This window comes from Lynx canadensis, chromosome B1, assembly GCF_007474595.2.
Source record: "Lynx canadensis isolate LIC74 chromosome B1, mLynCan4.pri.v2, whole genome shotgun sequence".
In the NCBI taxonomy this organism is placed as follows: Eukaryota; Metazoa; Chordata; class Mammalia; order Carnivora; family Felidae; genus Lynx; species Lynx canadensis.
Window position 1 is genome coordinate 110,420,993 of NC_044306.2, and position 12,598 is coordinate 110,433,590.

The following is a 12,598-nucleotide window of genomic DNA, read 5'->3' on the forward strand; positions in this document are numbered from 1 at the left end:
GCAAAAATATATTTTCTGACCTAGGAGTTAAATTCACTAGTTAAAAACTCAGGCAGGGGGCACCTGGGTGGCTCAGTCGGCTGAGCGTCCGACTTCACCTGAGGTCATGATCTCGTGTTTCATGGGTTCGAGCCCCGAGTCGGGCTCTGTGCTAACAGCTCAGAGCCTGGAGCCTGCTTCGGATTCTGTGTCTCCCTCTCTCTCTGTTCCTCCCCTGCTCGTGCTCTCTCTCAGAAATAAAGATGAAAAAAAAATGAAAAACTCAGGCAGATGATTTTTAGGGAGGCTTGATACCAAAGGAAATAACCTGCACATCACTCAACAAAATGTTTTTGTTCTCCATCCTTATTTTGATTTTGGGAGAGGATAGGAGTATGCTTTGTGTAGAGCTTGTTATAATTTTTGGGATTATCTTGGTTTCTGTCAAATTCCTGACTTGAATAGATTTCAGTTGAGTCTAGTTTTCAGGGCATGTTTCAGTAGGCCATTTCATAACATGATAAGAGAGTTCATAACATACTAAAAGAATATATTAGAGGAAGTTTATACACACACCCTGAGTGTGCTAAATCTCTGATTTTGTTTTATGTCTTTTATATCTACATGTATACTTTATCTGCTAAGTATACTGCTTGTAATAGTATATTTGCCAATACATAAAATTGAAAGAGATAGGTAAAATTTTTTATTATCAGGCTTTAAACAAAAATTTGCCCTCCTATTCTTAGGTCATATATTTTTGTTTCCATATCTTGATTCATTTGTTAATTCATATATAATACAGATGTTTGATGCACAGTTTAATTTGTCCATATCAGTGAGAGAAAAACACAGAAAGTGTTCTGTTTTCCATCATTATTAAAAGCACCTACAAGCATATGAGTACTGTACAATTTGTTTGTAAGCCCATCCTAGAACAATAGCTATATTACTGTAATACCTATAATATCTACTTATAATACTACCTATAATACTTCACAGTACCTAATATAGGACCTAGTAAGTATTTACCTAGTAAATACTTGTGGCATATGCTTTCAATTTAGGAATGAATGAAACTCAATGAAAAGCACATTTACAATATAAAAAGCATCATTGAATAAAATAGCTTTTGTGGATGTTAATTAATATTGAATAAAGAGGATAAGTATATCCTCTTTGATACGGTCATCACATAAAGATCATTATGTGAATAACTGCCACTCTTGGGAGCTTCTTAGACAGTGGAATCCACAAGATGGAAAATTATAAGGATCTAGAGACAAGGCTGAGGCATAGCAGACAATTAGTGGATGTCCTCAAACAAGCAGTAGAATAAAGTTCCATGTGGTGGGATATTAGCATAAAGGAAGCACATCAGTCAGAGCCAGACAGTATCCAGTGGATACACAAGCCTTTTGTCTAATGTGCAGCCAGTGTCAAACCTAAGCAGTATTAAGGAGTATCTACCAGTGGTGACATAATTATAGTACTATAGTTGAATATGACTCTCATCTTTGGGAGAATTTGGATCAAGGTGAGATGTTAGTAATAAAAATGATAATAGCTGCCATTTATCAGGCATTTACCATGTACCCTAAACTATGATATCATATGAATCTTAACAGCTTTATGAAGAAGGCGCTTTGATATTCCCCATGTTGCGTAAAGAGAGCTTTAGCAACCACTAGTGAAAGAACTTACTCATGGTCGCTCAGCTAGTGAGATATGATTTGTGCCCAAGCATTTTGTTTCCAGTGTCTGCAGACTTAATTGCTACCATTTCTCAATTCGTTAGTTGGATAAATCAAAAACTTTACAGAGGCTGAAAAATAGGTCAAACGATGATGGGAAAGTAATTTCACCGGCAACAGTAAGAATTGGAGAAATGATTTTAAGATTTGTGAATCAAATGATTAAAATGATTCTGCCTATGGATGTTCCAGAACTACACAAAATCTGTATCATTAGGAATAAGAGAATAAGTTACTTTTTAAGATATAATATGGAGTGGAAGGGGACAATATAATTTGCCAATAGATTGGTGTCCAAAGTATAAATTTCTTATTCAGGAAATCAGTAAAGTGGCATTGGTCCCAGCCTTGGGAAAATGAGGCATAGAGAAGAACGATATGCATTTGCCACATGTAATTTAGGCCACATCAGACAATCAGTTTGAAGTACCTAAAAATAGACTGTTTACAAAGAATGGATTGCTATAACTCAGTGTTGAGTGTTTGTGAACTGAGGATTGAAAAGTCAGGTATAAAGAGAGAGGAACAAGCATTCATCAAACATGTCTTGAGTACCTGTTGAGGCACTGTCATAACTCCGGGCATAAATTACAGAGCAAACTAAGAACAAACCTTATGTGGATAGAACCTATAGGCCACTGAATAAAGATCATTTTAAAATATGTATCAGGGCTGTTCCTCCCAGAAAGAAGGATATACATCACATGAATACTGCACCCTGAAAAGCATTAGGTTAAAAAGGTCGCAGTAACAAATCACAGCTCTTGAGGTCACAAGAAGTAGAGGGATATCAAACCAGATGTGTTCTCTCATTTAAGAGCCTGAAGAGTACAGTTTCTGTGAATCAGTTAACAGAAGTCAAAGGAGGCAGCTCTATAGCTGCATTTTATCATATAACTGTATTTCACACAAAGGGGTAAGATTTCTTCAGTTCAAAGTACAGCAGAAATGGTTACCAAACTACTTCATGAACACCAATCTGGTTAGAAGACTTCATATACACACAATAATCTCTTAGCAGCACATCGACACCTGTAAACTGGCTTAGCAGAGAATGAGCTACCTCCTGAAAAACAATGTTATTTAATGGAAAAGTCATTAGGTCTTGGAGAAAGAGAGGGAAGAAGAGAGAGAGGAATAGAATAGGTTTTTAATGAAGGTAATAATTCTGGAGATTTGGGGGCACTTGAAAACTTTTATAGGAATAAAATTAAATTTAAAACCAGAAAAGAAAGAAATTAATTTTCTGGAGGACTATGACATGCAATAAATCCTCTTTAGCAATAGATATATCAAATTGTGAATGTCTGTTTTGAATAATTATAAAATCACAATTATTCCACTTTTCTCAGAAGCATACTTAAATACAAGTTTAACAAACTTATCATTTGTGTATAATGTATGTTGAGGTGCTTTGGAAACTATGTAAGTGATAAATTCCATAATTCATTAGTCATTCTGGTGTCTCTTTATTGAACCTGACAACTGTGTGTCAAGCCATAGAGAAACAGTAGGTGATTGACACAGTCCCACTGTGGTCACCCTCACTTCTTTCAGTCTACCTGAAAATATGTGCTAATGATGTAGAAGTAGATAAAAAAAAAAAAAAAAACAGGAATGGAAAACAGACAATTCTAAGGAACTTGCTCCATATATGCATGGTTATACAAATAATACTTCCTAATCACAGACTTACAGCACATGTGTCAGCTGAAAACTCCCTGTGCTAACTACATAAATTCAGGCATCCATTCCATATAAAAATAAAAACAAAAGTCACTTGTACCATGTGCACAAAAGAACTTCTACCATGTTCATGAGTGAGATTGGTATTCAAGCTTTGCAATTCATGCAAACTTTCACTTAGTCTATTTCTAGGAGCTTTGTTCACACCTTCTTTGGCAAAGGAAAAGTGACTGAAAACACACCAAAGCACAGAATGCTTATCTTCATGTTGAAATAATTGATACACTTCAATAGAGGAAAGAAATCTAAAAAGACAATTTCAGTTCCTGAAAACTAATATGCAAAGAAATGTAAGAATTAAATAATAATGGAATAATGAAACTAATAACTAGCTGTTTTTATAATATTCATAAAGGAAAGAGCTATAAAAAAAAAGTAAAGCACACATGATGTTGCTGCACATATATAGTCCTAGTATTTGAGTTTTATTGGCTAGGTTTATTGGCTGTGATATGACTGATGCTGAAGATGGTCACCACTTTTGCCAAATCAGTTCCTTCATAAAGATCACATTAATTTAGAAATTCTCATATGTTTGTGAGATTTTTGAGAAGCAAGATTGAAAATATGTCTCATAAGTTCTCCCCCTTGTCTTATTTGGATATGGGTAGTAAATATTTTTGAGTATTTCAGATTCTTTTGCAACTAGCTACTTAGTGGACTGTTTATACCAATGGTATAAAACTTTCCCATTTTTAATCCATTGGAGGAATTCCCTCAGTCTCACATCTTTAAAAGAAGCAATCAGAAAGCTGGCTTCAAGTCCTCCATCTTTTTTGATGTCTCTACCTCATTTAGACACTGAGGAGTTTGAGTCATTTTATCTCCTATGCCAGTCTCTGTCCTAAAAGTGATTCCAGCAACTTGCCTAGGTACTTTGAGATATTTGAACAGATTCAAGAAAATCTCAAATCACAACTAACAAAGTTGCCTCTGCATCCATATGGAAGTAGAAAACAAAACTTGCCAACAGTTGCTGCTCATTACAGCTGATATGCTATAAATGGTTGTTGACACTAAGACCAGATGTCATGGAAAATCCTGCATCATTAGGAAGCAATTGGGTGGGGAAGGAACCTGTGTGTGAGAACATCAGTAGAATCTATTTAAAAACCGACCTAAAAAGTGATCGCATTATAGGAATTTAGAGATAATCTCAATATATAAAGATTAGCATAATAGATTGCATTAAATTTAGGAATATAGACATCCTCCAAGTTATAAACATTCATTGCAAATGTGATGTGCATTTGAAAGTTGAAGGGACTCATTAGCTCTAAGACTGTGAGCTACCCATGTCCACACAGGACATAAACCTAGATCTTCATCTTTTTTTAGGTCATCATGTTGCCCATTTCTCTCATGTTCATCTGTGCATTGGAAAACCTGTGTTTCTGATTTCACCTTTCTCCTTTGCTTTACAAAATCAAAATAGTCGAATAGTAGCAGATAAGAGTGTAGTGGTGATCCTTTTTAAGGAAGCAGCCACTAATTAGCTGTAAGATTCTACCATTTCAGCTTTTATGAAATATAATCACAAATTATCTTCCTTTCTGTCGGTGTTCAGAATTTGAACTAACCTACTTGCCAACAAACTTTTGTAGTACAACATATTTTTTAAGTTGGAAGCTATATAAATAGTAGAACATGATAACAGGATTATTCAAATTTTGGATATATTCCAGAGAGTTGTATATAGTTCAAATCTGTGTGCTATTTCTAATGTTTCATTGAGGCTGGTCATTAGAAGCAATCTGGTGATGAAACATTTTATGAAAGCAAAGAATCCTTTAATAAAATCAATAAACATCCTGATTTTACAGTTTGCATTCCGTAATTCAATATTTTAGGTTTGCCTAAAAGATATGTACAAACATGAGGCCATTTTAGTGCTATTAATTTTTAAATCTACACAGTAACCTTGAAAGAGCCCTGCCTTTTCCTGTACATAACTGCAGCTGAACAGTCTTCATGGGTAGAAGGTGAAACACTGATTCAGAAGGATTATTTCCCTGGATGACTCATGAGGCCCTATAGAAAGGTCTTCTAGGTCATCTCTAGGTATGAAATATTTGCCCCAGTCATTCAGAGGCCATGCATGATAAAATCCTAAGGTGTTCCATTTCTTCTGAATTGGCAGATACTTGGTGTTTAAGGGCATAATGCACACAGCACTGCCAAGAAACGTTTTTGATCTAGTGATAAGAATAAAAGCACATTAAGTATTTTAAAAGTTTACTTACTGATGGCGCTGGCATTTTCTCAACAACTTCAGTATTATTTGATCTAAAGACCCCAAATGACTGAGATTTCTAAAGTGATTGGAACTCTCCTTGAATGAGTGTGGTTGACAAATTAGGACAGATGTGTATTAGCAGAGATCTCTGACATCTCAATGCTTTTGAACGTGAAGGTTACAAAGAATTAAACTATTGCTTAGAGTTTGATGTGGTTTTTCCAAGTCATTTATTCCATAAATTAATAGCTGGAAATCACATTGTGATTAAATTAGAAAATGCGTGAATGTAGTGGGCCATAAATTTTATTAATGAAAACAAAATGTCAAATATTAATAATATAACATTGTTAGGTACTGTACTACATTAATAGACAACAGAGTTCCAACTAATTTTGAGTGTTAGGTTTTTACTAAAAGTTATTTCAGCCTGGAGATCTTTCATATCCTTGAGCCATCTTTATCCCAGTGTCCACATTAAATTACCATGTGTTTAGTGTTGAGGTGATTAAAAAAACAAACCAAAAAAACCCCTATCAGCCCTAAGAAATTACAAAGTTTTCCTTACAGTTACCTATTGTCATAATAGTGATGAATCTGATGGCAGTGAACAGCAATAGCCCGAAGAAGCTGGTACTTGATTAAAACTTACTTGCCTACACTCTTATTTCTTGTAGACTTAACCTAATTTTTTCCAAGTTCTGGTTATGAGTCTTTGCTAATTTGCATGGCTGGCTTAATAAATATTGGTTTAGGCTGTGTTTATACAAGGTCAAAACAACCAACAGAATTGCTTAATTCAGTAAGAAAAAAGTAGCCATTTCATGAAAAAAAAATTATATTAGTTTGCTAACACATAAACAGAACCAATTTGAATGACCTGAATATGTAGATTTCCAGACAATTGTTTTGGCACTTGTAGACTCCATTGTTTCCCAACTTTTTTCAGTCCGAGGCACACATCTAAATTTACTGGGTTTTAGCCCAAGGTAAGAACATGTTGAACTACACTCCCAAATGGTACTTGGGGATGGTGGACTTCACTGTATGTCTTAATCAGCCTCCTTTTCCTGACCGTCTTCTGCCTTTAGTTCCTAAAATCCACAAAGGCGGTCTGGGGAAATTCAGGATTTTGCCCTGATGCCTGTTTTCAAAGTTCCAGTGTGTCTCGATGCCCTGGTTGGGAAACAGGGATAAATAGACACAGCCTTATTCCAAGACTGAGTTATCAGTCCTTGAACAACGATAAATACCCAAGAAAATGAAAATGTGTATTTCTTATAGTATTCCAACATGTGAGAACACATATATAAAGAATGATTTGAATCACACTTTGTAGACATATAAATTATGTTTTAAAAAACTGGCTTATGAAGAAAAAAAAGCTAACTATAACATTTGGCAAATAGTAGTACACTCTTCCTGCCTTTAAGAATAAACAGATTCTTAAAGACAGCAATTTAATACGTAATTCAGAATAAGACTCCAAAATTTGTTCAGAAATTGTTTGGAAACATTGAGGAATCAAAATCACTACATTTGGGTCCAAACTCTTGAAGTCAACTAGGATTTAATTTGCACAGTTTCATTTGCCAAATGTCTGTAGATTGGTCCAACTCTTGTTATCATTTTGCCAAGTTTCCTTCTGCTGAAAATGTCTGTGCTCTATTAGGCTTCTAAGTCAATGTCCATGGCCAAGTCTGGACCTCAGCAGCCCTTGGAAGCATGTGAGCAGGTCAAGACAGGTGCTTCCATTCATTTGATCTCTCCCCAAGTGTATTCTCTCTTCTGCCCAGTATCTCTCTAGTACATTTTTGCATCTGTCTGAAGCCTGCACACATGATAATTTTTAATCATTTTTCTAACCATATTTTCCCTGAGATTTAGGAATGACAGTCTCCTGGAGAGAGGACAGTGCATGACTTTTTTTTTTTCCTATTCTTACAAAATATGTTGTTAGTTTTGAATAGTCACTTAAAATAGGTTCTCACTTCAGTCTCTTTTTTTTTTCTTTCTAAATAAAGCCTGAGAATTTGCTTTTAGCTAGCAAATCCAAGGGAGCAGCTGTGAAACTGGCAGACTTTGGCTTAGCCATAGAAGTTCAAGGAGACCAGCAGGCGTGGTTTGGTGAGTAGGGCCTCTCTCTACTTCATGCTGCTCGTTCTCTTCTGGCTCATTGTAGCCCACTTCCCAGCCAAAATAAGACAGAAATGTTGCCTCTAACAACAACCTGACTAAATTTGAAGACATTAGATCTTTATAAGCACTTAATTTTACTGACATTAAAGGGTATATGATCTAGAAGTAATTTAAGGGAAAATATTAATATGAGAACAGTAACACATTGACTTTTTCTTAAGGGATGAGTGAGAAAATGAATCCTGTACCAAGAATTAATGGGGAGGGTTGCAGTGTTTAAAAAGGACTTATTTTTCATTTGAGAAGAAATTTATTGTTCACACAGAACCTTACTTGATGCCAAAAACTGCTGTATAAATAGGTACTCAGGAAATATGGACTATTTCACATATTTTTTTGATTAAGAAATTAAGGTTCTAAAAATATTATGTGTGTATGTGTGTGTTTACCTTAATTATCTTCTGTTCTTTAAACTTCCAGTTTCCTCTCTAAAATTTTGATAATTTTGAAATTTCTATATGATGAAATTTTGTTTACAGTTTGTTTACAGTTAAGAAAGAAATTAACTGTGAGTTTAAATTAGAGCATTTCTAACCAGGCTTGTGGATTGTTTTAATATTTATCCTGTCAGGTTATTTTATTCACTTTTTTTTATGCCTCCGCTTCTCAGTACTGACCCAGTTTTTCATGTAATGTCCCAAAATATAACCTCTCCCCAAGCCTCAATCTTACTTTTCTGACTTTCAATGTATTGAGGTTAGGTTATTTTTTAAATGATTTTTTTCACTTCTCATTGCTTTTTCGCTGAACAACAACAGAGCACTCAAAAAAATGCTTATTCCTTTTGTTTTACATGCAGACCCTCTCTGTGTTTTCCTAAAGATAAGGTGTGCACAGAGCTTCCAGGATTCACTCTGTCTCTAATCTGTCCCAGCTAGTAAGTGGGAATGGATGACATGGCAGCCTTCTCCCATCTCCTCTGCCAGCAGCTTAATTTAGGACCTCATTTTCTGCTTCCTGTCCTGTTTCAGTAGTACCTGACTGTTACCCTTGCCCATGAGTCCTCCTAAGCTTAATACCGTCATTTGCATGAAGTTTCTCCTCACCCACCAGATAAATTTAGTATCTCCAAATTTGGCATTTGGTTTGTCATATTTTGACATGTGAATAAGCTTGTTCCTGTTAATTGCAAACTCAGAGAAAGTAAGACCTAGAATAAGTACTGTAAATTGGAGATACAGTCACATCTTTGTATCCTGGGTAAGAACATGGTTGACACAGATAAAGAATATATAGTAATTTGGAGTTGGGGTCCAACAGGAAGTAGCAGGGCAATCGCAGAGATGGACTGAGTAATTAATGGGGATGCTTGAATTAAGCATGAGGCCCTGCCCCCTCAAGATGCTGACACTTCCATATCAATAACTATTTACCATGCAGTGTGGGAGCATCTTAAAAGAAGCATGCATGAAGTGCTGTGGAGCACAAGAGAGGAAGTCTGAAATTCTGCCTGTGGGGAAAGTTTCAGTGATTGGTGTGCTTTTCTGCCTCCCTAATGGGTGAATGAGAATTTGTTCACTAACATAAAGGCCATACAGAGGGATCAGCACATACAAAATCTCAGAGGCATGAAACTATTGTTTCTATTTAAGGAATAACAAGAAATTTGGTATAGTAAAGTATAAAGTATACTGGGATGAGTGGTAGTTAATGAGGTGGGAAAGGATTTTATGTGCTTTTGAAGGATTTGGCTTTTATCCTAGAAGTTTCAAGGATCTGGTGAAAAATTTTAAGAAGGGAAGGACATAATTGGGTTTATGTTACATAATGATGTTGTGGGTAACAATGTGGAGGGTGGCTTAAGGATACTTAGCCTCAAGGCAAGGGACCAGTTAGGCTAATGCAGGAGGTCAAACTATGCCTGATGACAGCTTGAACTAATGAGTACGCAGAAACAAGTTCCAGATACCATGCAAAACAGACAGGGTCTCTGAACTCTAAGGAAATCTGTTTAGAGGAAATCAAAACCCTAGACGTTGGACTTTAGCCCCATCTAGAGAAAACTGGGAACCTGTTTCACAAGACTCCAGGTATGAAGCAGGATACCAAAATAGGGACTTAGATTTAGGCTAAGGGATGTAATTGTCAGAACTGGGTACAAGGTGATGATTAGATATCAGGAACAAGACAAGCCCTATTATCAGAGCTGAGGCTGCAAATTAACATCAGTAATTTGGCTTGGTGCTTGCAAGAATGATATTATTGAGTTCCTTAAATCTCCCCTGTTTTTGAGCTCTATGTTTTATCTCTTGTGCTCTGAGCTGAGGACAGAATCGAGTGTAGTGCAAAAAACTCCGCTTTTTGAACTAGAATACCCAAGCTTATATCCTGTGGTTCTTAATAGCTGTATGATATTGGGCAAGTCACTTTAACTCTGTGAGGTCCATTGTCCTCTTTGTAAGCAGTTATAATAAACACTTCCTTGCAAGGAACATACCTGTGCTACAAAAGATGTTGAATAAGTTTTCAAAACCGTCTTGGCAGGGAACACAATGTCACAGTTCTTTGCCTACTTAGTGAAAGTTGTTGAGCAAATCCATGAGTGGAAAAACCAAATACCAAGTTAGTGAAAGCAATAGCATCCAAATAAAAGTACACAAATTTCAAATTGTGATCTGGTTTATTTCTAAAAGTGATCTGGTTCCAGAGAAAGAATGACAGATTGGGAATAAAATCCCCATTTCTTCTTCTGTATGATTCTATGACAGTTAAGTTCTTGCTAGGGTATCTATTAGAGTAATGAATTTTAAGAGGTGCATTTTAAGTCCTAAGAAAATTCAGCATTTCAACAAGTGTAGGAAAAAAACATAGTTTATAAGCTTAAGCGAAAACACAAGTTTTTTTTTTTTTCTTTAGCATATTTTCTGCTTATTCTACTCAAGTTCAAGTGAATCCTCATTGTAACCTACCTGAGAAGGAGGCATGTGGTGTATATAATAGATCTTGTGGGTGTTCTACCAGATATATCATAAATTTTAAAGTAAAAGCATGTTTTAGTATGAACGACTTGTTTCGATATTTATTCAGTATTACCTACCAGCATAGTCTCATGTATTTGATTAATTTTATCTTTTAAAATGTATTATCAGTGTTAGGCAGGGAGTCTTTTTATTTTAATAAAATAAATTATTTTAATTTTAAGAAAAGAGCAGAACTCTTTATTTTGTGCAATGCAAGGAGTTCAAGCTTTTGCACAATTTTATTTTAAGAGTTCTTCTATAAATAAAAACGAGACAAGGCTTATAGAAGCTGTTTATTGCGTTTTTTCAATGCTCATTTTCAAGCCTAAATGTTTTTCTCATGATAATTTCTTCTGTCTTCTTAGCCCTGATTTATTTGAGCACTAGCCAAAATGCTAGAAGTAACACCTTGTGTCACTACATTTGTTAAGATGGCTAGAAAATTTACCAAAGCAAAATATCCAAATACAGTCCATTTTCTCCTGTGGGATTGGAAGTGCTATTTACAATATATCTCTAGTTCTTTGTTGCTGTTAGGGCAAAAAAGTATAACTACCACCATCTTGCTTCATGTAAGAATTGTTTTACTTGGTTGCTGTTATGTCTCTTTTTCTAAATATTAAGGTGTTTTTTTAAATGCAATGGATACATTTCCAACAGTAAGTAATTCTGTATTTGTTTTGGTATATTCTGATACTCCTATTGGTTTTTCAGAGTGAGAAAAACATACTATCTCTAAAGAAGGCAAGCTCTCATTAATTTCCTTGCTAATAACATACATCATGAAAAACAAGATTCTTATGAGTTTAATCTCCTGCTAAAGAAGGTTTTACCCATTTTACCCTCAGTGTTTTGGTATTCATGAGAACACATTGCACAGTACACGGTTCCTTAATGTTTGTGCATTTAGATTATACAGTAAAACCTTGGTTTGTGAGCATAATTTGTTCCAGAAACATGCTTGTAATCCAAAGCACTTGTATATCAAAGTGAATTTCCCAATAAGAAATAATGGAAACTCAGATGATTTGTTCCACAACCCAAAAATGTTCATATAAAAATGATTACAATACTGGAATATAATACAAAATGTAATGAAAAATAAACAATCTGAACCTATCTTTGAAAACCTTTGTGACTGGTGTGAAGCAAACAAAAGAGAGGAGGGTTATTGTTTAGGACCACTTTCACTATCACTAACAGAGTAACTACTATCTATTAGCTTAACGGAATCTTGTTCTGCATGGGGGCCATTGTATATGCTAATACGGATGTTGAGTACAGTACAGTATTAATCAACTCTTGTCATACACCATATTTAATGTAACTGGCAATAAAGCAGCAGAGGAAAGGGTCTATATCTGCAGGCAGCCTGACCTAGAATGAAGCAAAAGCATTCCGAAGCTTCCTCTTGTCTGGAAAAGCAAGGGACTGTCCACAGGTGCTTTGAAGTGACAAATAATACACTACCGTCAGTTATGGGCACCTTCCAACATTCTGAAGAATCACTGATATCTGCCAAACACAACAGCCTGAGACCAAGCATCCAAGCGACGATCACCCATAGTCCTGCAATGAGAGAGAGAGAGAGAGAGAGAGAGAGAGAGAGAGAACCATTGGCTCAGTTGTGATCATGTGACATTCGGCATCACATCTTACTTGTATTGCAAGACATCACTCATTTATCAAGTTAAAATTTATTAGAAATGTTTGCTCATCTTGCA

General features: G+C 35.5%; 1 protein-coding gene across 23 annotated transcripts in view; it reads left to right on the top strand.

The window, feature by feature from the left end:
• CAMK2D (calcium/calmodulin dependent protein kinase II delta) overlaps positions 1–12,598 on the top strand; it is a 315,359-nt gene that overhangs the window by 229,876 nt on the left and 72,885 nt on the right. For all 23 annotated transcript variants that reach the window (XM_032592913.1, XM_030313188.1, XM_032592914.1 and 20 more), the window contains one exon: positions 7,740–7,842. In XM_032592913.1, the coding sequence (XP_032448804.1) occupies positions 7,740–7,842 (103 nt within the window). The remainder of the gene's footprint in view (positions 1–7,739; positions 7,843–12,598) is intronic.